At 36.7% G+C, this 27,127-nt stretch overlaps 1 protein-coding gene and 1 long non-coding RNA gene across 2 annotated transcripts in view; both read right to left on the bottom strand.

Moving 5' to 3' along the window:
• The window catches only part of ARHGEF38 (Rho guanine nucleotide exchange factor 38), a 126,588-nt gene extending 103,317 nt beyond the window's left edge, over nt 1–23,271 (bottom strand). Inside the window, exon 1 of the mRNA XM_003829971.6 lies at nt 22,930–23,271. Within this exon, the coding sequence (XP_003830019.1) occupies nt 22,930–23,125 (196 nt within the window). The 5' untranslated portion in view covers nt 23,126–23,271. The remainder of the gene's footprint in view (nt 1–22,929) is intronic.
• LOC130541449 (uncharacterized) lies at nt 5,713–14,776 on the bottom strand. The gene is made up of 3 exons (XR_008955508.2): nt 14,299–14,776; nt 12,590–12,653; nt 5,713–6,048 (listed from the first exon to the last, which is right to left on the bottom strand). It is a non-coding gene; the product is annotated as an uncharacterized LOC130541449 (long non-coding RNA).
• Nucleotides 23,272–27,127: the final 3,856 nt, after the last annotated feature.

Raw genomic sequence — 27,127 nt, 5'->3', positions numbered from 1 at the left:
AGTCAAATGCTTATAAACAGTTGATCTTCAACAAAGCATACAAAAAAATAAATTGGGAAAAGGAAACTCTATTTAATAAATGGTGCTGGGAAAACTAGATATCCACATGTAGAAGAATGAAACTGGATCCCTATCTCTCACCTTATACAAAAATAAACTCAAGATGGATCAAAGACTTAAGTCTAGGGCTGAAAGCATAAAAATTCTCGAAGATAACTTTGAAAAAACTCTTCTGGACGTTGGCCTAGGCAAAGTATTTATGACTAAAACCCTAAAAGCAAATGGAAAAAAAGCAAAAATAAATAAATGAGACCTGATTAAACTAAAAAGCTTCTGCACAGCCAAAGAAATAATCATCAGAATAAACAGACAATCAAGAGTGGAGAAAATACTTTTAAACTATGTCTCTGAAAAAGGACTAATATCCAGAATCTACAAGGAACTCAAACAAATTAAGGAAAAAACAAATAACCTCATCAAGAAGTGGGCAAAGGACATAAATAGACGTTTCTCAAAAGAAGATATACAAATGACCCACAAACATGAAAAAATGCTCAACATCAGTAATTGTTAGGGAAATGCAAATTAAAGCCACAATGGGATACCATCTTACTCCAGTAAGAATGGCCATTATCAAAAAGTCAAAAAATGATAGATGTTGATGTAGATGTAATGAAAGGAGAATGCTTCTACTCTGCTGGTGGGAATGTAAATGAGTACAACCTCTATGAAAAATAGTATGGAGATTCCTTAAAGAACTAGATCTACCATTCGATCCAGCCATCCCACTAATGGATATCTACCCAAAGGAAAGAAGTCATTATATGAAAAAGACACATGTACTTGTATGTTTATTGCAGCACAATTCACAATTGCAAAGATATGAAGCCAACCTAAGTGCCCACTGACCAGTGAGTGGATACAGAAAATATGGTGTGTGTGTGTGTGTGTGTGTATATATATGTGTGTGTGTGTACATATATATATGCTATATATATGTGTGTGCATATATATATGTGCTATGGAATATAGCCATAAAAAAGATTGAAATAATGTCTTTTGCAGCAACCTGGATGGAGCTGGACACCATTATTCTATATGGGATACAAAACTACATGTTGGATACAACATACATTATTCAGGTGATAGGTGCACTAAAATGTCAGAATTCACTACTGTATAATCAATCTATGTAACCAAAAACGACTTGTACCCCAAAAGCTATAAAAATAAAAAATTTTTTTAATCCAACAAACAAGGGATAGAAAGAAACTGCCTTAACATAATAAAAGCCATATATAAAAAATTAACAGCAAACATCATACTCAATGGTGAAAGACTGAAGGCTTCTCTTCTAAGATCAGAAACAAGACAAGGATGCCTGCTCTTGCCACTTCTTTTTTTTTTTTTTTTGAGATGGAGTCTTGCCCTGTCACCCAGGCGGGAGTGCAATGGCACCATCTCGGCTCACTACAACCTCTGCCACCTGGGGTCAAGCGATTTTCCTGCCTCAGCCTCCAAGTAGCTGGGATTACAGGTGCCTACAACCATGCCTGGCTAAATTTTTTTTTGTATCTTTAGTAGAAATGGGGTTTCACTATGTTGGTCAGGCTGGTCTTGAACTCCTGACCCCGGGATCCACCCACCTTGGCCTCCCAAAGTGCTGGGATTACAGGCGTGAGCCACCGCACCCGGTCTTTGCCACTTCTTTTCAACATAGTACTGAAAATTCTAGCTGGAGCAATTAGGCAAGAAAAAGAGATAAAGGCATCCAAAGTGGAAAAAAAAGAAGTAAAATTCTCTCTGTTCTAAAATTATATGATCTCATGTGTGGAAAACTAAATGTTCACCCCAAAAACTGTTGGAACTAATAAATTCAGTAAAGTAGCAGAATATAAAGTCAGCACACAAAAATCAGTTGCATTTCTTCTATACAGTAGCAATGAACAATCTGAAAAAATATTAAGAAAGTGTTTCCATTCACAGTAGCATCAAAAACAATGAAATACTTATGACTTAACCTAACCAAAGAGGAGAAAGATTTGTACAATGAAAACTACAAAATATTATTAAAGAAATTAAAGATATAAATACATGAGAAGATATGTTCATGGACGGAAAGACTTGATATTGTTAAGCCGTCAATACTACCCAAACTGATTTACAGATTCTATGCAATCTTTATCAAAATTCCAATTTTTTTTGTAGAAATAAAAAAAAAACCCATCCTAAAACTTACATGGCATCTCAAGGGACAACAATAGGCCAAAATAATCTTGAAAAAGAAGAATAAAGCTGGAGGAACTCATGCTTCGTGATTTCAAAACTTACTACAAAGTTACAGGAAATCAACATATTGTGGTACTGGCATAAATACAGACTAATGAAACAGAATAAAGAACCAGAAATAAATCCTCGCATATATGGTCAAATGATATTTTACAAGGGTGCCAAGACTATTTTATGGGGAAAAGACAATCTTTACAACAAATGGTGCTGGGAAAATTGGATATTTGCATGCAAAAGAATGAAGTTAGACCCTTATCTAACACCACATACAAAATTTAACTCAGAATGGATCAGAAATCTAAAAATATAAAACTTGTAAAGGAAAACATAGGGCAAAAATTTCATGATATTGAATTTGGCAGTAATTTCTTGGATATGACAAAGGCTCGGGCTTTTTTCTTCTTTTCTGAAGAAACAGAAAAGTTGGACTTATGAAAATTTTAAAGTTTGTGCATCAGAAGACACTATCAACAAAATAAAAGAGCAGTTTACAGCATAGGAGAAAATATTTGTATATCTGATAAAAGATTAACACCCAGAATGTAGAAAGAGCTCCAAAACTCAACAATAACAACAACAAAATAAACAACCTGAATAAAAAATGAGCAAAGCACTTGAATAGATTTTTCTCCAAAGAAAATATACAAAGGTCCCATCAGCATATGAAAAGATGCTCAGCATCACTAATCATGAGGGAAAAGCAAATCATAACTACAGTGAGATACCACTTTGCACCCATAAGGATGGCTAATATATTTTAAAATATAAGCCAGAAGTGTTGGCAAGGATGTGGAGAAATTGGAATTGGAATTCTTGAGTATTGTTGGTAGGATTGCATTATTCTCAATAGCTAAAGCACGGAAGCAACCCAAGTATCCATTAATGGATAAATAGATGAACAAAATGTGTAATATTCAGAAAATGGAATATTATTCAGCCTTAAAAAGAAAGGGAATTATGACATATGTTATAACCTGGATGAACCTTGAGGACATTATGGCAAGTAAAATAAACCAGGCACAAAGGGCAAATACATATGATCCCACTTGTATGAGGTACTTAGAATAGTCGAAATCATAGAAACGGAAAGTGGAGATGGTTGCCAAGGGCTGAGGATGGGGGGGGGGGAAGAGAGAGTTATTGTTTAATAGTTACAGAGTTTCATTTTTACAAGATGAAAAGAGTGCTGGAGGTGGTGGTGAGGTTTACAGAACATTATGAATGTATTTAATGCCACGGAACTGTACACTTTAAAGTGGCTAAGATGGTAAATGTTGTTATGTGCATTTTACCACAAATGAAAAATTAGGGGGAAAATGAACCTAATGAGACTATGAAACAAATGCAAATAGAATAGACATAGCAAGGCTTCCTGGGCATACTAAAATATTTTTCCAAAATTTTAACAGTTATATAGTAATTGGAAAAAAAAGAAAAGTTTCAATGTCAGAAGAAGTCATGTTTTAAAATTCATAATAGTTTTGATTTGAATTTGGAGTGCAAGGCAATTTAAACAAAACAGATCTTCTCTTCTTAAAAAAAAGTCTTCTGTGAGTTTTAAAAATCACGTAGAAAGGTAGGTTTATAAAGATGCAGAGTTGAAGTATAAATAGAGTAAACAGCATAACTGAATATATCTTTGTTCCAAACATTATACTGATGATGGAATGACCTTCATAGTTAATGATATCCTTCTATCTCACAGGCTGTTTGACTATATATCATGTACAACACACAAGAATAATGTACTTTCGCCTGGCTTCTATCAGGCACTATATGTATGCTGCATCAAATTTCCTGGCAAAAATGTTATTCCAAGGTAATGTGTACAATAAAAATATTCTCTTGGTGTCACAACAATATTATTTCTCCTCTGACAGTATTGTTAGAATCTACATTGATGAATACTCATCTGCCAATTCGAAAAGGAACATATGTGTGGGTAAGAACAGTCATGCACTCCTTCTCACTATTGTGAAATATAAAGACTGAAATGACTTCTTAGAGGAATTCAACGCAAAATATCAAAAATCTTCCTGAAGAGGCATGAGCAGGCAGGGTGCGGTGGCTCACGCCTGTAATCCCAGCACTTTAGGAGGCTGAGGCGGGCGGATCACCTGAGGTCAGGAGTTTGAGACCAGCCTGGCCAACACAGTGAAACCCGTCTCTACTAAAAATACAAAAAATTAGCTGGGCATGGTGGTGGGCGCCTGTAATCCCAGCTACTCTGGAGGCTGAGGCAGGAGAATGGCGAGAACCTGGGAGGCGGAGCTTGCAGTGAGCCAAGATTGCGCCATTGCACTCCAGCCTGGGTGACAGAGTGAGACTCCGTCTCAAAAAAAAAAAAAAAGAAAAAAAAAGAAGAGGTATGAGTTAATTTTAGGACTGCAATTCTCATTTCAATAATTTTAATAACAAATTTTTCCTCCTGTAGATGGATATATTCTTTTTTCTCCAACTTTTTCATTGTAGTAAAATATACATGACATAAAATGTATAATGGTAACTATTTTTAGGTGTGCAGTTCAGCGGCATTAAATGCATTCACATTGTTGGACAACCATTACCACCAAACATCTCCAGAATGTTTTCATCTTTCTAAACAAATTTTATACCTATTAAACAATACTTATGCATTTCTTCCTCCCTCCAGCCCCTGGCAACCATCATTCTGCTTTTTGTCTCTATGAATATGACTAGTATGTACTTCATATAAGTAGCGTCATACAGTATTTGTTCTTTTGTGTCTGGCTTATTTCAGTTAGCGGAATGTAATCAAGGTTCATCTGTGTTGTATCATGTTTCCTCAAGGTTCATTGATGTTATATCATGTTATCAGAATTTCCTTTCCTTTTAAGGCTGATGATACTCCATTGTGTATATATACCATGATATGGATTGGCTGTGTCCCCACCCAAATCTCTTCTTGAATTGTAGATCCCATAATCCCTACATGTCATGGGAGGGACCTGGTGGGAGGTAATTGAATCATAAGGATGGTTACAAGGATGGTTACCCCTAGGCTGCTGTTTTTGGACAGTGAATTCTCACAAGATTTGACAGTTTTACAAGGGCCTTTTCCCCACTCTTCACTCATAGTTCCCCTTCTCATGTTGCCATGAGGATGTGTTTGCTTCCTCTTCTGCCATGATTGTGAGTTTCCTGAGGCCTCCCCAGCCCTGTGGAACTCTGAGTCAATTAAATCTCTTTCCTTTATAAATTACCCAGTCTCAGGTATGTCTTTATCAGCAGCATGAGAACAGACTAATACATACTGCATTTTGTTTATAAACGTGTATGTTCCCCCAAATTATTTTTGATATTAAAGCATTATACACTATTACTGCAATTATATTTGATTATAATGTATTGTGATAAGCCTATAATAAGAGCAACCAGTTTCAAGAACTTTTTATTTACCAGTTTTTAAAATATGCATTATTTATTATCTTTCTCACAACTCTAAAAATGGGATATTATGCTAATTTTAGAGATGAAACTGAATACAGTGAATGTATGTAAATATATTCAGTGATTCATAGAATATGCAGAAGAGCTGGGATTCAAACTTTATGTGCTTAGCTCTGAAGCCTGGGCTCTCTCCCTTTACTCCCTGCCTGGAACTGTCGTGATCATGGTACATCATGTTCTATGTAGTGGAATTTTGCTGGACAGGGAGGCATAGAGTTCAGTTCTGGCAATGACACCCACTTCCTCTGTGACCTGGACGAAGTCATTTGGATTCACTAAATTGATTCACTGTAGAAAGAGAAAAAGAATAATAGTAATATTAAATGATAATAAAAGCTAACATTTTTTAGTGCAAACACTGAGTTTGTTTTGCATTTTCTCTTCAATCTTCACAAAAACACAATAAGATGTATATATATTCCCTTCCTTTTACGCATGCTGAAGCTGACACACACAGAGGTTAAGTAGTTTGCCCAAGGTCACACCACTGAAAGTGGCGGGCCAGGATTCAAACCTAAGCCAGTCTGGCTCCTGAACCTGCATGTTAACCACTGCTCACTGCTAGGAGGTTGTGAGAATTGAGATAAAGCATGAAAACTGCTTAATTCAATGTCTGACACACCAGAAACCTCTCAAAAAATGTCAGTCATTGTTTTTACGACCATGACTTACTTGCCATTATTCTGTATCTGGTTCTGAATGGCTACACGTGCTTTCCCTCTTTTTCTTTTCCTTGGAAATGTTCCAAGGGCAAGAGGGGAGATTGACCATCTATCAGGAAATTGCCCTCCTTGGCTGGAAAAAGCAAAAACAGCAAAGACTGCTACAAAGTCGGTTCAACACCAGGCCTAATGTGCACTGCTATTATTCAGGCTAAATTCAAATGAGCTAGGGATATAGCCCTGGCATGTTGTTTAGCATAATATAATAACATCTGAATTTTAAAAATCTGAATCATTTACCCCAAAGCTAAATCACCAATGCAAATAAGTTTCTGAGCATTCACTGAGAATGTGCTTCTCAAGTTTAATGGGCAAGGAGATGATTAAATAGCTGTGTCCTGCTAAAGTACACAGCTTATTATTACTTGTAAAATTCTAAGTCATTGTTTATTTAGATTAAGGTTCCCCTCTGATATTGTTTTTCAATAGCTACCAATAAATAATCCTGAATTTAGATTTTCTTAATTGTATTGCAATCTTACTGATCTCTTAGTAAAGAATAGTTGTAGTGAATAATTTCATATACCAAGCTTAAAGTTTTGTTTAATGCCTTACTTAACAGCACTTGCCCTCACCCTAAAAATAATTTTCAGGAATATGCACTTTTATAAACAAAATGCAGTATGTATTTGTTTGTTCTCATGCTGCTAACAAAGACATACTTCAAGAATGTTGGAACATTCTCATACTCCCAACAACCAACCAGGCAGGCACACATACACCATTTGATACTTACTTATTGAGCAACTTTCACAGTCATTTGACTGTGGAGAGCACAAAGATAATACAACACAAGAATCTGGCCATTAACTAATATATAATTTCATCACAACACAAATATGTTTATAATTACATACAAATCAAAGAATATTAGAATTTGAAGGTAAGTTAACAATTTTACAAATTCCATAGTCTTTGGAGTTAAAAAACTTTATATCTTTATAGCAGCATGATTTATAGTCCTTTGGGTATATACCCAGTAATGGGATGGCTAGGTCAAATGGTATTTCTAGTTCTAGATCCCTGAGGAATCGCCACACTGACTTCCACAATGGTGGAACTAGTTTACAGTCCCACCAACAGTGTAAAAGTGTTCCTATTTCTCCACATCCTCTCCAGCACCTGTTGTTTCCTGACTTTTTAATGATTGCCATTCTAACTGGTGTGAGATGGTATCTCATTGTGGTTTTGATTTGCATTTCTCTGATGGCCAGTGATGATGAGCATTTTTTCATGTGTTTTTTGGCTGCATAAATGTCTTCTTTTGAGAAGTGTCTGTTCATGTGATGGACTGGATTAAGAAAATGTGGCACATATACACCATGGAATACTATGCAGCCATAAAAAATGATGAGTTCATGTCCTTTGTAGGGACATGGATGAAATTGGAAATCATCATTCTCAGTAAACTATCGCAAGAACAAAAAACCAAACACCGCATATTCTCACTCATAGGTGGGAATTGAACAATGAGATCACATGGACACAGGAAGGGGAACATCACACTCTGGGGACTGTTGTGGGGTGGGGGGAGGGGGGAGGGATAGCACTGGGAAATATACCTAATGCTAGATGACGAGTTAGTGGGTGCAGCGCACCAGCGTGGCACATGTATACATATGTAACTAACCTGCACAATGTGCACATGTACCCTAAAACTTAAAGTATAATAATAAAAAAAATCTTATATCTAATTTAATATTAATTTTTTAAATTACATATTGGATATTGAGTTGATATTGTGCTTTGTGTTGTGTATATTAAATGAATAAACAACAGCTCTTACCATCAAGATATGTATAATCTAGAAGTAAAGACAGGGTATTGAAGTCATGAGATAAATCAACATTTTCCATTATCTCCCTAAAATACACAAACTGATGTCTATGTACTTCTCCACTTAACAGTCAAGGGGCATATTTTTCAAGACTTAATTGTGTTCAACAGCTGACCTCATTATGTCAGTTATACTTCTTTGTAATTATATTACTTTAACGAAACTTACATAATTAATGAAATATGAGGGTAAAATACCATGTGTATGTTTCTGTGAAAACTGCTTTAATGTTTTGAAATAATTTTATAAAGTCAAGTTGCCAAAGCACTGCTGTTATATTAGGAGTTGAATGAGACAAATTTAAAAGATTAAGAATTATTCCAGAAAGATTCTGCAAACAAATCACTTTGCATTTTAAAATATTGGTCAGTATTTAAAAACTGGTGTAAATGGAGTACTTACTATTCAGCCATAAAAAGAATAATATCCCATCATTTGCAACAACATGGATGGAACTGGAGGCCATTATGTTAAGTGAAAAAAGTCAGGCACAGAAAGACAAACTTTGCATGTTCTCACTTATCTGTGGGTGCTAAAAATTAAAACAATTGAACTCATGAAGATAGATAGTAAAAGGATGGCAGGCCAGGTGTGTAATCTCAGCACTTTCAGAGGCCAAGGCAGGAGGATCACCTAAGATCAGGAGTTCAAGACCAGCCTGACCAACATGGAGAAGTCTTGTCTCTACTAAAAATACAAAATTAGCTGGGCGTGGTGGTGCATGCCTGTAATCCCAGCTACTCGGGAGGCTGAGGCAGGAGAATCGCTTGAACCTGGGAGGTGGAGGTTGCGGTGAGCCAAGATTGTGCCATTGCACTCCAGCCTGGGCAACAAGAGCAAAACTCCATCTCTTAAAAAAAAAAAAAAAAAAAAAAGATGGCTGCCAGAGGCTGGGAAGGGTAGTCTGGAGGATGTAGTGGAGGAAAGGGGGATGATTAACAGGTACAAAAACATAGTTAGAAAGAATAAGTAAGTCCCAGTATTTGCTAACACAATAGGGTGACTATAATAAAAAAATAATTTAATTGTACATTTCAAAATATCTAAGAGAGTATAACTGGGTTATTTGTAACACAAAGGATAAATGCTTGAGGTGATTGATACCCTATTTTTCCTGATGGAATTACTATGCATTGCATGCCTGTATCAGAATATCTCATGTAACCCATAAATATATGCACCTATTATGTACCCACAAAAATTAAAAATAAAAAAATTAAAACTGTAGTTAGTATAAATATAATTATGATAACCTGTGACCCATGCAAGCATAGCACAGCCTGGACGTCAGTCCTATGGAGGAGTGACACAGTTGAAATCTGAAACAGGTAGCACAAGGCGAAGAGAAATGCAAAAGTGTCATGAGCAAAAGAAATAGTATATTGAAAGGCTTGGTGGCAAAAAAAGATGCGAAAACAACTTAGTGCAGCTGAAGTACAAGTGATAGAGGTTGTGAAAAGGGGACAAGTCTAGAGAAATTCTCAGGAGACAGATCTCGACAATGAGGAATTTTTTAATAAATGAGGGGCATGATTAGATTCTCTTAGCAAGATCACTTTGGCCTCCACAGAACTAGATTTGAGAGGGGAGGGTGAGGAGGAAGCCTGTGGTTAGTGAAGTGGCTCTTCGCATGGACAGTCCAGTCACTAGGGGAAAGAAGGAGGGAGTTAAGCTTAGTCTAATTGCCAAGAAGATAGAAAGAACAGAGCAGATCAAGAGAAATTCAAGAGGTGAAATTAGCATGAACTGGTGAGTAATCAATGCAGAGGGTAAAGGAGAAGTCAAAGCTGACTCTCAGATTTCTGACTTGTTAACTGGGTCATGGTGCCATTTAAAGAAATAGGGAACAACGGGAAAAGAGCAGGTAGAGGAGATAAGGTGATAAGTTCTGCTCAGCTCTATCTCATTATATTAAAAAAGGAAGCTAATTTCTAGAGAGAGTAAGTCTTCTACCTTAAGTAACAAAGCCAGAAATTGAGTTCAGAACTTCCGACCAACACTCCCTCCCTGCCTCTATCAGTCCGATTCCCTTTCTACCCGTATAGTGCAAACACCCACCCATAATTCAATATACGGTTTTATTCCAGACAGATCATTACGAAACCCCCAGATATGATTATAAATGTTCTTTCATCCCTCTCCATGCTGCCAATTTCATATCTGCCCCCATAAACCCAAAAAAATCTTGGCTTAGCATTGCGTCGAGCCCTACCAACATACGTTTCACACAGTAAAATCTTTTATCGTTTAAAATCAGTTTCAATGGAAATCTGACCCACAGAAAGATGAATGGAGCAGCCTTCTGTGAAATAGGTTGAAAATAATTGCATGTCAGACAGGGTTTGGAGGGGAGCCAGTGAGGTATTAAGTGAAAATGTGGAGGAACAGACCCTCTGCGACTCTGAATTTGAAAGCTCAAATACTGGGGCTGGGAATATTTTATCTTCATTGGAAGGGCATGTGATTTATTTCCTCTGACTGCTAATTGGCATAGAAAGTAGATTAGTGGATTTCAAAAAGGAATTAAACAAAGCTTACCTGTCTTGAAAAACACTGAAGTGGTATTGGTTTGAATTTACAGGCTCCGACAGTGATCAGCATAGCACAGACAGAGCAATGAGGAGTTAAATAAATGGGTACTTCAGAAAATGTTTTTATTTAAAGTCTTTAGCAGAAGATGAGTGTCCCACCTTTCCTGACCCAAGCTTAAAATGTATAAAACCAAGTTGCAGGCTGACCACCTTGGGCACACGTTCTCGGGATCTCCAGAGGACTGTGTCACAGGCCATTGGCCACTCATATTTGGCTCAGAATAAATATCTTCAAATATTTCACAGAGTTTGACTCTTTTCATTGACAAAAGTAACACTGTCCTCCAGGCCAGAGATGAGATAGAGTCAAATTGGGAAAAGCCTTACATTCCATTTTAATATTGTAAACCAAGGGCCGCCAAACTTTTTTATCATTTTTTATTGTGGTAAAATATTCAGGACATAAAATTTACAATGTTAACTATTTTTAAGTAAACAGTTCAGTATCATTAAATACATTCACATTATTATGCAATCATTAGAACTTTTTCATCTTCCCAAATTGAAACTCTACCCATTAAAAAATAATTCCCCATTTCCTCCTTCCCCCAGCCCCTGGAAACCACCATTCTACTTTTTGTCCCTATGAATTTGACTACTCTATGTACCTCATATAAGTAGAATCATATAGCGTTTGCCCTTTTGTGACTAGCTTATTTTAGTTAGCACAATATCTTTGATGATCATCCATGTAGTAGCGTGTCAGAATTTTACTGCAAATGTTTTTATTGTGTCAGTTAAACTGTTCTGTGTATACACCTCTAATATACGTATCATATTAATGTATCATACATATTATGAAGCATACACAACAATAAATATTTTCAAAGAGCAATACTGAAAAACAAACCTATTTTTTTCTTCGCACAATAGATTGTCTGTAAAATCTCCTGGGGTTTATATATTCCCCTCTTTGGGTACTGCTGCTAGCTATAGAAAAATGAAAAGCAATGAGGAGTGTTAAGCAAAGGAGCCATGTAGTTTGACACTCTGACCCAGTTTTTCACCGAGTACCCTAATCCAGGTAAGTACTCTGTAGTTAGTGATGACAAGGAGTTTTCAAAGACTAGATAATTCAGATAACCAGTTTTGTATTTTTAGAGTGGAATATTCTAGTGATTCTGTGAAGTATGGACCTTATTCAATGCAAGTACATATCTTTCTAATTTCCAAGCACATAGAACATTTTGTTGAGAGGCATAAAATAACACAGCTACTGAAAAATACTTGTTGGTCACTGTTCACTTCAAGATTGCCGATGAATGTATTGGCAGAACTTACAGTTCTCTTGATGCTTGTGAGTATTGTTCAAAAGTTTATTAAAATCAGTTGATTTCTTAAGAGCAAACCATAAAACAGGTACTACTACTAAAAACTAAGGTTAGAACAGGAAAACTGCATGATGGTTGAAAAAGCCCTGACTTTGGAGCCAAGCAAACCTCAGGAAAACTCTGACTTCACCAGTTGCTATTAATAGCTATGTGACCACTGGGAGAATGCTTATACCTCTCTTAACCTCTGTTTTATCATCTATAAATATATGGCAATAACTTATTTGCAAAGTTGCTAAGAGCATGAAATGACGTACTGCACCTAAGTGCCTACTACAGATGTTCAGTTGGTGTTTGTACCTGCTCTTCCATTTAGAAATCCCCAAATACAAAAATTAGTATTATTACCTTGTTCCATGTATGAGGACCAGCATAATCCCTCTGCCTGGAATGGCTTCTGCCCCTAAAAGTCCTAATTGGATTTCAAGATTCAGATTTCAATATATTTTCTTTTGGCATTTCAGAGGTGCAATTAAGCTCTTTCTTATCATAGCTCCTATATTGCCTTATTTGTGTCTCTAATAATAATAACCACTTAATATGTGGTGGATGCCATGTTAGCACCCATTCCCCTTAAAGGAAGGGATAAATTATTATTTTAGCTGCCAGGAGTGCAACCAGCAGATATGCCCTCTTTAGGAATTATCTCAGATGAAAGCACCTCTCAGGCCATGCCTTTTCCCAAGATAGCCACATCCCCAAACGTAAAGTGTGATACAAGGGCCCAGGTCCTTCACAACACTGGGGACAACTCCAAAAAATCATCTGTCTTCAGAACTTCCCTCAGAGTTGGCTAAAGCTTCCAATGAGACCACATCACAGCTCGGCCTCTCCCTGTGCCCAGGCTTATGTCCTTTCCTTTTCTTCCCCATGTGGTGGTCACAGAATGCTGCCTAATAATTCCCCTCCACCCGAGGGGAATTTGCAAGTCGGAAACCCAATTTGCAGTATACTTCAGGCCCTTGTTACATTACTGCAATAATTTGTTCATAACCTGTCTCACTCAATGGGCTGGGTGTGCTTCTGATATTTTAAAAAACATTCTTAGGACCTAGTCATACCTGGCACATACGAATACCTAGCAAATATTTGTTGAATAAATTCATTTAAAAAGAGATCCTATTTTTCTTGGCCAGGAAACTCTTTCTAGTCTCTTCTTTAATTAAATTTATTTATTTATAATCTTTCTTTACAGAAAAAGAATGTAAAGAAATTAACTGAAAGTTAACTACCATTACATAGTGGGAAAGTGAAAATGACAGAATTGTAAAAGCAAGTATGTCATAAGGATCAATATAGTTGTAATTATTCACTGGATATTTTAAAGTCATTCAATAAATAGTCATTGAGCAGAATAACTGTATACCAGGCATTGCTTAAATGCTAAGTCTTTTTCCCCAAGGAGAATTATATTCAAATGACAGCAAAAGCCAAAAATAGAATGAAGTAGTATAATTTCATAGAGTAATAGGTGGTATGAAAGCCACTGAGGGGGATCAGAACACACCATCCCTAAATATGCCACTTTGGGATATTGATTATTTTGAGCTGGAGATGCTCAATAGCAGATGCAGGAAGGGCTCTCTGCCTTTTCCTTTTTTACTTAAAAGCAGAGTGTAAATTTACCATGAGAAAAGTGCCCTCCCTGTATCACCAAGAAGGGAATATTCTCATCATCAGAGACAGGGAGTTGACACAGAGATGAATCTACACAAACAAATCTTACAAAAATAACCCTTATCTTCCATTAGCTTCTCCCATGTATTTCCTAGTCACTTTTCCACAATTTCTTTCCCCAACCCTAAACTCTTTTACTTTGGCTTTGTCATATCTCCACAATTTATGACCTTTGTTAAAATGTTATATAAACCCCTAGGTCTAACTGCTTCTTTGAGGTTTTTACTTCTTTCTTCCTACAAAGCCTCCCATGACACATAAAAATGTTAACCTCAAGTAAAATGTGTATGCTTTTTCTTTTGTTAGTATGTCTTTTGTCTATACAATTCACAGGTCCTAGTCACAGAATTTAAGAGGATAGAGGAAAAGTATTCCCTCACCTACATCACTTTAGGTCGGATGGTCAGGGAGGGACTCCCAAAAAAGATGAACAGAGACTTCAGTGATAAAAATCTGCTCTTGCAGAGATTTGGGGAAAGAAACTATTCTATTCTATTCTATTCTATTCTATTCTATTCTATTCTATTCTATTCTATTCTATTCTTTCTATTCTATTCTATTCTATTCTACTCTATTTTTGAGACTCCAGGCTGGAGTGCAGTGGCATGATCTCAGCTTACTGTAACTTCTGCCTCCCAGGTTCGAGTGATTCTTGTGCCTCAGCCTCCCAAGTAGCTGGGATTACAGGCATGCACCACCAACCAGCTAATTTTTTGTTTTGTTTTGTTTTGTTTTCTTAGTAGAGACAGGGTCTCACCATGTTGCACAGACTGGTCTCAAACTCCTGGGCTCAAGCGAGAGACCCACCTTGGCCACCCAAAGTGCTGGGATTACAGGCATGAGCCACCACACCCTGCCTCTATGGGAAAGAAACTTTTAGACAGACAAAATAGTTAATATAAAGGCCAGGGAACAAAAACAAATTTGACCCTAAGCTCCTAGCAGCTAAATATAGTAAATTGCTTGTTTTTATCTGGGAGGGGATGTGTTTTTATTCTTAAGGAGAGTCAGCTTTCCATTGAATAAAATCTGAGAGAGGTAAACAATGTCTTCATCAACCATTTCACAACAAACACAGAAGGAGAAATCTGTGATGGCTTTTTGTAGTGACACTGGAGACCTAACATTAAGAAGCATTCAGGAAAAACAGTTTCTGTGAAGTGCTATAATGAAATGACTCACAATACTTAGAGTAGTAGCTAGATGACATGACCTTTAAGTTTTCTTCTTTAAGTAAGAATTGTATGTCAGTCTAAGATTGCATCCTCTATCAAGGGCTTCAGTGCAGGTATCTTAGACTATTCATTTATTCTCTGATTCATTAATCAAGAAAAACATTGTTCAGAAAACCTTGGACAAAGTCTTAAATCATAGCACTCTGTGTTCCTGCTGCATTTAAGTTATGACTCACAATTTAAGCTGACTTCATATAATTCTACTGAAATATCACCTATCCAGATAAAAAGTTGCTTGTTTCCCACACATAATTCCATTCTTTTCATTTGCAAATGTATTCCCTCCTCTCATTGCTGTAGAATAGGACTCTCAGTTATTCTGATATATATTAAGTTTTATTGAGATGCAAATAAATGACAACAGGCATAAAATTAAAGAAAGATGAGTTTCAGTGTCAAGATACGCAATGAAGCAGGAAATGGAGATCATTAAGCTATTACTATAAGACAGGTTTGCTTAACCTACCTTTGTAATTTTGTTCCCCGACAACTAAACAAAAAAAGTATTTATTAAACAGTGACAGTCTAGCAGGGAAATGCCACTATAAGTCAAAAGAAAGAAAATATATTCCAAAGTGAAAAACAGCAAGTTAAGCTTTATTATGGTAGCAGAGAAATGTCATCACATTACAAAACATGTGCTGCAACCATCAAATGGCTTTGACTTCTTAGTAAATCATATGTATAAAATACCTACTGAGTCAACTAGTTAAATTCATTCCATTTTGCAAATATTTCAAGCATGTGACATCTCAAACCCAAGGCCTACCACCTATTTTTCTCAATGATAAAATCAGAACTGAACAGAAGAGATGTTGGGATTCAGTAACAGTGTGTGTGACAGCATCTGGCTAGCATAGCTCCTAGCAGATAACATAACACTAATACTCAATCTCTTCCTTCCCTCCCCTTCCCTCTTACTTTCACAACCTAGTATAGAAGAAGGGTTATATCCTGAAATAGATTACAGTCAAAAACCACACATAGCTGCCTCCTTTGTGGGACCTGGAGCAAGGATACAGATGGAGGCCAGCATACCAGATCTACATATTTGAAAGTTATAAATGAAGCTGGCAAACTATTAAATAAAATGTGATTTTCCTTCTGTCTTGATAAATATATTTTATAACAATCTGAAAGGCCAACTTCTAATTTAGATTTCTCATATCCCTCAGAGTTTTATGCCAAAATTTGGCAGGGGACCATGGGACACACGCACTCCTACCTAGTCTTGAGGCTTGAATCCCTACTCTTCTCTCTACCAGCTTTCCCACCCAGAGGAACCTGGTAGACATGATCTGAACACTCCAGCATGATCAAGCTCCAGAAACACCCCCATCATCAATTGTGCCTTAGGCCTAAGAGCATGCACACCAGCAACCACAGTCTGCCCTTGAGAGCATGGGATAAGAAGCGGTCCAAGCAAATGTTGGAGCCACTACTGAAGCCTGTTGAACAGAAAATTCCACAGTCTCAGAAACAGTCTAGAAGTGAAGGTAGGACTCCCAAATAAGCCATAACTTTGAGTCTTGACTGGTTCTAAGAATGATACTGCTTATAAATTTAGCAACTCTTGCAATAATTCTACTTTTATCAGGAAATCAATATTCATAAAGGTACTGATGCTAATATGATTATGGCATCAAGAAAAAGTAATTCTGTAAACAGAGGTTTTTTTTTTTTTCTTTTCCTGTGTCAACAGAAACAAAGATGAATGTGGCTTGGGTGCTTTTCTCTCTCCCATCATCTCTCCAACTTTATTACTATTTTAAGGTATATTTCTATTCATTCTTGCTGCTTGCTTGGTTTCTGTCTGTCTCTCCCCTCCCCTTCTCTCTCTCCTTCCTTTCTTTCATTCCTTCTTCCTCTTGATGTCTCATTTTGATAAACCCATAATTTTTATAAACAAAAAAAAAGCACAACTAGAAATTGTGTTTGCTACTTTTAAGAAAGTTATACCTAAAGTCATATCGGTCAAACATAGGAATAAATTTGCCCATCACAATATGGTAGTAGTAGAATAGCTCAAACAGTCTCAATTTCTGTGACTCACACATTATTTGACACAAATGGTCCTTCTGAAAACTGCAAGATGTCTCTACTGAAAAAAAATAGGAGAGTAAAATACCGTGTTTTACACTGGTTTCTATATATGCAGTAAGACAAAAGTTACTGTGTTTTTAAAGCGTCTTGCCTTTTAGAAAGATTTGCCCTTCAAACTATGACACACACCTGTTTGTACTGGTGTCACATTACTGATTCAAATACTTCCCATTTCACTGTAGAGTGTATGAAGGCAGATAAAGGGGAAGGAGCTACTCACTAATCAAAGAACAGACACGAACAAAAAGGGTTTGTAGCACTGGGATAGAAACATGCACAGGAAGCTGGACAATTTGTTTTACTCCATTCTTCATTTGGCCTTGAACAAAACTCACCAAGTCTTCCAGTGTTAATTTCTGCTCCCTGACAGACTGTCTATATTCTTAAAAAACATTTTAAATTAAATGCCCTCATAGTCTTACCAAGTCTAATTTATTATTTGAGCCACTTGTCCCCACATGGCACAGTATGTTATTTTGTATAAAGTTCATACAGTAGGGTGGTTCATCTTTAGCACCATATTAAGACAACTTTGGGTCTCATAAAGATAACCTTTCTTAATTAGAATGATACAATAGCCTTTGCAAAAATAGAAGGTACCACAGACCCACTAAGAAATGGAGACGTAATTTTTGCCTTGTGTTACCGGCAGTGGTAATGGGTAATAGCATTTTACCCATGTATTCTCACCTTTTCACCTGGTGTTGGATAAACAAAAATATGCATTGGCCAGAAAATTAACCAGAAGTTTAGTGTGGCCATAGAGGATAAAGGTAACCGACCTGTCTTGGTTGGTTTGGGCTGCTATAACAAATATATTAGAGACTAGGTGGCTTAAGTTTACCAAAAATTTATTTTTCACAGTTCTGCAGGCTGGAAAATCCAGAATCAAGTTGATCTTATTCCTAATGCGGAAGATCTTATTCCTGCTGAGAGCCCACTTCCTGGTTTGCACATGGCCACCTTCTTGTATCCTGACATGGCTGAGAGCAGAGAGAAGCAAGCTCTCTCTTGCCTTTTTTTTTTTTTTTAAGGGTCACTAATCCCATTCATCAAAGCTTCACCCTCAATACCTAATTACCTCCCAAAGACCCCACCTCCTAATACTGTCACATTGGGGATTAGGTTTCACATAGGAATTTTAGAGGAATACAAACATTCAGTCCATAGTACCCATACTGAGAGGAAACCTATAATGTCAGTGATATAATTCATATATGGTTTTCAGAAAAGACTCCTGAATGTTAGTAAACTTTTGTTCTTTTTGTTCTTTAAATTTTATAGTAACTGTCAATAAAAAGTCTAATCATTGCAAAAAAGTGTCTCAAGTACACACACGAACACATACAAGTACATACATGTATATCTATATCTACATACTGGAGATATATATATATACACACATATATATACACATATATATATCTGCATATGCACAGACACAGTTCTGTATAACTATTTAAATTAGGCATATTTCAAATGTAGAGATCATGTATATAAGTATTTATGAAACCCTTTCTGAGTTTTTACAACTCAACCACTAAATTTCTTGTATTTAGGTAATTTCTATGGCTCCCAGTAGAATGGAAATGAGGAATTGAGCTAGTGGAAGTTAAGATGGCTCTTGTCACTAATAGAAGGGGAATTTTTGAAATATGGTTGTTGTGTGCTCTGAAAGGTTGAGTTGGGAATGAAACAGGCTTCCACTAAGAATTACTTATTATATAAATTCTGTACATTTTAATCTCTGATGTTCATTTAACTGAAGAATCATCTTTCTGATAGAAACATGTGTCCTCACATATTTAGATAAATACAATGGCTCTTATTTCAGGCCATGGTGTCTTTCTTCACACCAGTTTCCTGCTTGGGCCTGATCATTCAAGTCATTCACTCTATTTAACAGTTACTGAGTGTTTACTGTATTCTGGGCTGCTGAGATGCAACAGTTAACAAGACAGATAGGGTTTCTTTCATGGTGTATGAGAGGGGAGGGAGAGAAAAGGGAGGGGAACGACAGTCAATAACAGGTGATAAACAAGGAAACAAAAACCATTTCAGACAGAGCTAAATACAGTGAAGAGGTTAAAATGCCATTCTCTTACCTATACCTTCCCTCATCCCTACCCTTATCATTTCTTAGAGACACCATTTTCTGACAACCTCCTTCATGCAGTCCTGAATAGACCGTTTCCTCCTTTTGTGGACCCACTGATCCTACCTCCACTTCTATCATGCCACTTTATTGTATTTATTTGTTTACCTGTCTTATCTTTCCCAACCATACTTTGAGCCTCTTTGGAGTAAAGGTCAGGCATGTTTTCTTGATGATTTTGTAGTTGTAATTCCTGGCACATATTCTGTTTTTGCTGTTCATTGTAACCCTCAAGACACAGCATCTAAAACATTCAATAAATGTCAATTTACCAAATGTGTATGATTTTACAATTTGTATTCTTTCCAATGTATCAAGGGCCTTAAGAAAAATTAATTTCAAAGAACAAGGTATAACATATTCAATAAATGCTAGTCAACTGAATTAATCTGTTCAAGGAGTAAGGGAGCCTAAGGGTGGCCTTTCTATTATTGTACAACTCCAGGCTTAGTAGGAATGACTATGTTGATGTGATCACAATCTTCTGCAAAGGTTTTAGGATGTCCTGGTTAGAGCCATGTTCTATCGTTTTAATTCAGCCAGTGTACCATTTTTAAAATTGTTATTACAACTTAAGTTTCATGCTACTAAAGTGATGTGAGAAATTGAATTGAACAGATAGACTAGGTATCATGAGTTAAAAGACAAGCTCAAGAGCACCAAAGAAAAATCTTACATTTTACGGAACCCAGAGAACTTGCTTCCCCAGAGAGTTAGAGCAGTGAATTTTACTCAAGTAATATAGCATTGAAGGACAACCAATTAAATAACTAATTAAATAACCAGCTAAATAATTTGAGGAATGTGGTGTTGCCAGAAATTCCAGTATTTGAAAGCACTCTTTGACCTCACAATAGCTTTAGGCCATCTATCTGAGGGCTCTAACCAGTCCAGGTGTTTATTCAGTGCCTCCTAGGGACCACCAGTTCCAAGAAAGGGAGAGGAAAAGCTCTCGGCATTTGAATAATAAAGAGCTTCTTAAGGTGATTTAGGACTCATCTGCATAATAATGGGTATCGTACAGGCCAGAGAACAAACGCACAGAACTGATTGCTTTGAACATTAATGAGAAAATGCCTTCCCTTGTTGCATTCCCTGTTCTAGTCGAACCATGCTAAAAGCTCTATTAGGCGTTCGATAATCAGACTTGGATTCTTTTAAGGGTTACGTTTTTAAGATGTTACTTCTCAGGAGGCCAGCCTATCTTTATGGCTTATGTGCTCCTCTATACTTCTTGGTGATTTTTCTCAAGCACAGACTAGAAGCATGTATTAACTGCTGAGTTTTGCCTTCCACCTTCAAAGAATCCAACAGAGCACAGGAAAGCCACAAATCAAATGAAGTGCGTAAGAAGTCTGAGGTCTTCTGCAAGGTAACCAACCCATGTCTGTTCTATTGTGTGGTCATAGACTTATTTTTTTAGGAAAATTTAGTAAGCAAAAATTTGTGAATAGCAAAAATTATTTTCTGTTTTTATTTTGCTAATGGAGACTCTGATAGATGCTGAATTAGTGAAACTCAGACAGAAAAAACATGTCATTAGGGATAAAGCAATGGGCTTTTCCTGAATTTCTAGATGTGGTCTCTTTATCAAAGGACAAAAAATAATTGAAAAAGAGAAATAAGGTATACAAACTTCGATTAATATTGGGCAAGTTCTGTTTTATCATTATGGTACCCATTATTCCTAAAATTTATCAGCCAGTATACTAGATGTTTTATGTAATTATCTAATTTCAATCTCCCAACAACACTATGTGGCAAGTATCATTAGTCCCACTTTCACAGACAGGAAAATTGAGGCTCAGATATTTCAAGTAATTTGCTCAAGTTCTAATTGGTAGTAAGTTGAAGAACCAGGATTAGAAACTAAATGTGTATGATTTTAAATTCTCATGGTACATATTCATCATGGAATACTACACAGCCAGAAGAAAGAACAAAATCATGTCCTTTACAGCAACATGGATACAACCGGAGGCCATTATCCTAAGCAAATTAATGCTGGAACAGAAAACCAAATACTGCATGTTCTCACTTATGAGTGAGAGCTAAACATTAGACATATATGGACATAAAGGTGGCAACAACAGATACTGGGGACTACTGGAGTGGCGAGAAATGGACAGAGGCAAGGGCTGAAAAACTACCTACTGGGTACTATGCTCAGTACCCAGGTAATGAGATCATTTGTACCCCAAATCGCAGCATCACACAAAATACGCAAGTAACAAACACACATATATACCCCCTGAATCTAAAATAAAAGTTGAAATTTTAAGACATCCATTCTTTCCAATGTATCCATTGCCTGGAGAAAAATTAATTTCAAAGATTAAACAATGCTCTCCCTCATTTAAAAAAAAAAGTATTTGAGGATAAGATTGATGCTGTGCTTTAGTGCTGAACTACTGGTAATTTTTTTTTATTTTTACACATTAACTTATAGTAATAATTTTTAGATTTAATTTAAATGCATTTAATTTAACTTATTTAACTTAATTAATTTGCATAACTAAATCTAAGCTCATATTTGTGGAAAGAGATTTGTTAAATATAAGCATGTCCTATCGGTCTTTCTGACCTCATCATAGTTTTTAAATCCAAAACGACAGCTCACAGTGGGATGATGAGAGTTCAGACACACCTTGTGCTAACAGCAGGAGAGGCAAGTTCTGGAGGACCACATAACAAGTACCGAAGAAAAGACTTAAAATGCTGCCCAATATCAACATCAAAATGAAAATTTACTAGAACAAATGACCTTCAGGAAACAGGAGAGAAAGAAAGGATAGATAGGACAGGATATAGATTAAGGCCCTGAAACAAATGATGTGCTATCATAACTGTGCCAAATTATCTTTGTACCATCACAAAATAAACTGAAGTTATTTCCTCAAATGTCATTCAAAATAAGCATGCTAAACATTTCTTACCATATTTGAGTATTATTCAATTTACTCAAAGGAAATGATCACCTAAGTGAATTTCAGCAAATCTTTTTATACCGTCTCTCTGACTATAACATTCCTTCTTTGTCACAGACACGATTATAGTTTCATGCCCCTATTTAAGATAACCACAATCATAGTTCAGTACCATTACCTAGATATATCTCATGGTGTAATATCACATATCTACCCATTGAGATAAACAATCTTTTGTAGGTTTCTAACTCATTTGCTTTCCAGTGTTTCCCACTTCTTAAGTTGGGTAGAGAAGGGAGAAGAAAAGAGGAAGTTAGAAGAAAAATGATTACCCTCACCAGGAAAAAAAAAAAAAGAAAAACACAGCAATATTAAGAGTAATTCGGAATTGACTCTTTAACATTGAATCACGTAATAAATTTTTTTCCTATAATTTATAGGTCACATTTACTTTCATCTTCTTATTTTGTGGGAAGGAGAGGTGGTATTCAATTTTCCCCTCTGCCTTGTGTGTTTTCTTTGCAATTGGAAACGTAGCAGAAATGGAGCTGGGAGTGCAGTAACTGGGACAATTGATTTCTTTCTGGTTACCTTGTAATTTCTGGTTGTATTCGGTCCTGTCAGATTGGCTCCTCCTCAAGGTGCCAGAGTGGTCCCCAGAAACACTGCTCTCAACCACAGTGTCAGTCTTCCTTCTCTCCAGCATATAGAGTCTAGACCTCAAGAAGGCCAGATTCTTTTTCTTGGTGACCATGTTTTCTTTCCCAGTGGCTTCTTTGGGCTCCATATTAGGCAAAGACAAGCTTTGGAGGCTTGCAGGCAATGGCTGATTGCTAAGGTGCCTCAGGGTGAGGGTTAAAGCTACTAGAGTGACGAGTTTATCTGCTCCCTTCTAACTAAACCGCTTCACTCCAGGGTTACCTGGCTGTGACTGCCACCACCTCTACGAAGTCCCAGAGCTCCACCCACATGAGGTCATTCTTTTTTAAACCTAGAATCCAACAGGGGAAGCTGCCACCTGTTACCTGAGAGACTTGCAGCACAGAGCTAGGCAAAGCAGGGACTGTGCTGTCACATGCTACTGAAGCAAACAAAAATCCTATTGTGTGGGGTGAGGGGTGGGGAAAAAGGAAAATGAACAAGGTGAGGCAGTGAGGAAGGAAGTACACGTTAGCATAACCCACCGTTTATGGGTTTAATGTGTGCCCATGGGTGTGTGCAGTTGCACTCAGGACACTGTGTTGTGGTCTGCTGCCTGGAGGCAGACCAGGGCTTGTGCGTGGCTTTTGGCTAGAGTTACTCACAGGTGACCCACGGAGTCAGTGCAGAGGCTACGAGAATTTGCATTTGCATCAAAACAGTGAGTACAGAATCATTTTCAGTGATTACTGTGCACACTCAAAGTTATGCTTCTGCCTTTAAGCGTTGAACATTCAGCAATTATTTACTGAAAACATACTTGCCAAACCCTGATCCGCATTCCTGAGGAAATAAGGATTCACATGTGAGAGTCATCTGGCAGCAGGCAGAAGAAGTGGAGGGGAATGCCCATAGAAGCCTAGAGCCTTTTCAGATTTCTCACTCTCCACAGGCCTGAAATTAATCCTTCCATGGTCCCACCCTGTCCTTTTATGTTCTGGTCCTTAGGAAAATAAGCCCCGTGTCAGGGTTCAATTTCTATAAGATCTTTTCCCTGTCCCTTTCATAGATGGAGTGCCAGAAAAGGGCATCCCACCTTGGGAATTTAAGAAGAGGAAAAATGTTTGAAACTGAAGGGGCACTACACTTCTAGAAAGTAGAAAGGATAGGGCAGGGATTAAAAGAGAGAAAGGCGAACAGTGATAGGCCTTTCATTAATTTTTTTTGAAGTTGTTTTTCCTCATATTTCCTGAGATCTCTCAAGGGAAAAATTCTAAGAAGCTCTGGGAATGTGCTGAGTGCTCTGTATGCCTTCGTTAAAGAAAAGAAAGACCCTAAGGAGGAAAATGGATTCTCTCCTATTGTAAAGGGACCACCAAAATCCAGCTCTGTGCTGACCAGTCTGAATCTTGCATAACTTCTGTTGGAAAAGATTTATAAATGAGGAGAAAGATGTAAAAGTCATTTCCCAGCTCAGGATGTGTGGGCTCAATATAGTTTGCATAATTATCTTAAAAGATAAATGACACATCTTCACCCACTATGGAGACATCTATATATAGCTTGGCATATTGAATGGCTTTTATTTAATATAATTGATAGTCTTTTTTGAATAAATCCTCCCAAGTACATTTAATAAATACTTTTAAAGGCATATTTACCTCTAAAATATAAAAGGAATTTTTTGGATTTATGTCAAAATGCCTCAATTGTGTTCGAATATTATATATGTATGAATGTATGTATGCATATACACACTTATTTATATTCACCTGGTAACCACCAGGGATTTATTTAGATACGGTATCACTGAAAAAAAAAGTTCAATTAAAACTACAGGACTTAATGGGTAACACGAGGTTTAGGACAGAGCACTCAGAAACTTTGTCAATGGACCATAAAAATCAGATCAAGACCTAATAAAAATGGTAGCAAGAATTTACACATGATAAATGCTTAAGAAATGCATAAATACTACAGCAAATATAACCCTTTATCTTGAGAAAAACATGGCATTTGCTTGTGGAAATGGGCCTCAGAAAGGTCACAGCTTATGGGTTGTGAAATGGCAGAAGAAGCATTATTTGAAATCGGGGGAAATTTATTACACCAGATGTGGATGGGTGTGGCTCATAACTCAGTCAGTGAACTGAGGTCACTGGTAAGGTTTGAGGATTGTACCTGTGTGAGTTTTGTGTATTCTTATGTGGCTTAGGTCATCTGGGTAGTTTTCTGCATTCGACTAGTGTTTCAAGTAGACAAAATCACACACAAACAAATGCGAAATTGTGTTATGTTCAAACAATTCCCTAACATGTCAATCTTGTTGGAACAAATTTGTATTTTCAAAACAAGTGTTATAGCAGAACTTATTGTAATAGCTTCATTATACAACCCTGTATTGTTTAACAACAAGGATACATTCTAAGAAAAGCATCATTAGACAATTTTGTCATTGTGTGAACATTATGGAATATATTTTCTTTAAATGTAGCTTCATTATACCATCCTGTATTGTTTAACAACAAGGATACATTCTGAGGAAAGCATTATTAGGCAATTTTGTCATTGTGTGAACATCATGAAATGTATTTACGCACACCTAAATGGTATAGCCTACTACACGTCTAGGCTATATGGTACTGCCTATTGCTCCTGGGCTATAAACCTGTTACTGTACTGAGTACCATAGGCTATTGTAATGCAATGGTAAGTATTTGTATCTCTAAACATATTTAAACATAGAAAAGTATAGTAAAAGTATGGTATTATAATATTATGAGACCACTATTGTATATGTAGTCCATCTTTGACTGAAACATCATTATGCAGCACCTGACTATGTTTTTTAATTTCCCCAGTTATGAAGATACATAACATAGCTACTATGAGTTCAGTGGTAAATACATATTTTATTTATTCACATTATTTTGAATGTAAAATTTAAGAATGATAGATAAATTCTCTCAGAACAATCTTCTATTCAATCAGGGAATCAGGCAGACACTGTTGGTTGCTTACTTGGTCTTCATTTTTACCGCCTCCTACCCTCATGCTATTCTTTGCCAACAGAACCCTTCTCTTGTTCAAGGCAGCATTAGTCTTAGCCAATCAATGATAATCTTTTTTCCTATTTTTTTTCTATCTCCCTTTCTCTTAGGGTTGGCCATGTAACCCCGGTTCTGGCAAATAGGACCTTTATAATAGTCTGAAAGAATAAGGGGTGGATTATTGATCCTGGGAAAGCTTTTGTTTCTCCAATAAAAGGGGCAGTCTCATCTGGCTTCAACCTTCCCCCTTCTTCTAGACTGATCACAGGGGTAATGCACGGAGCAGTCACAGCCCTCCTGTGTCCATGAGAAAAGACCAAGAGATCCATGGGTTCTGATACCATTGACCTATGGAACCAACATCAGTAGTCATTCACCTTTAGACTTGTTATGAGGGTCAAATAAATCTCCCCTCCCTAAGCTATTGTTAATTGGAGTTCTTGTTGTGAATACAGTTCTAGTGGATTTAACAGATGGTGCTTAATTTACATACAGATTCACAGTTCTCTTGCTTATCTCCTTGACATTTCTTAAGCCAGTGTGTTTAGAATCCCTAGCATAAAACATGACTTAATGACTTAGTTTTGCTAGAAATGAGAATAGCCAGGTCAAAGAGATTTTGAGTGCTTTAACACTGGGGCATCTTTCTAGAGCATCAATGAGACTGGAGAAGCAAGGCCTCTAAGCAAAGGTATAAAAATGTTTTAATACAGAAGGTTGATATTACTTAAATAAATAAAATATTGATATTAAGACATTTAAATGTATTTTGTTTGAATAAGGAACAAACAATTCCCGGTTCATTATTAGGAAAAGCACTGGACAGTGAGTTCAAGACTCAGTTTTAGTCTTGACTGTGATGTAAATCAGCTTCTTGATCTTACAGTTCACATAGTCTCCCTAGGTCCCAATTTCTTCATTTGTAAAATATAAGGAAGAATTCATCATTAGTGCTATTCACTGAATATTTTCAGTTCTCTATTTAGGCACATGGAGGTATTTCACTTCCCTACACCTTTTTGATTTAGACTTGGCCAAGCAACTTGCCTTGGCCAAAGAAATTGATTGAATGTGAAGGATGTCACTTTTAGCGAATGTTT

Source organism: Pan paniscus, chromosome 3 (genome assembly GCF_029289425.2).
Source record: "Pan paniscus chromosome 3, NHGRI_mPanPan1-v2.0_pri, whole genome shotgun sequence".
NCBI classification, from domain to species: domain Eukaryota; kingdom Metazoa; phylum Chordata; class Mammalia; order Primates; family Hominidae; genus Pan; species Pan paniscus.
The sequence above is the reverse complement of the archived record's forward strand: the minus strand, read 5'-3'. Positions and strand labels throughout refer to the sequence as shown.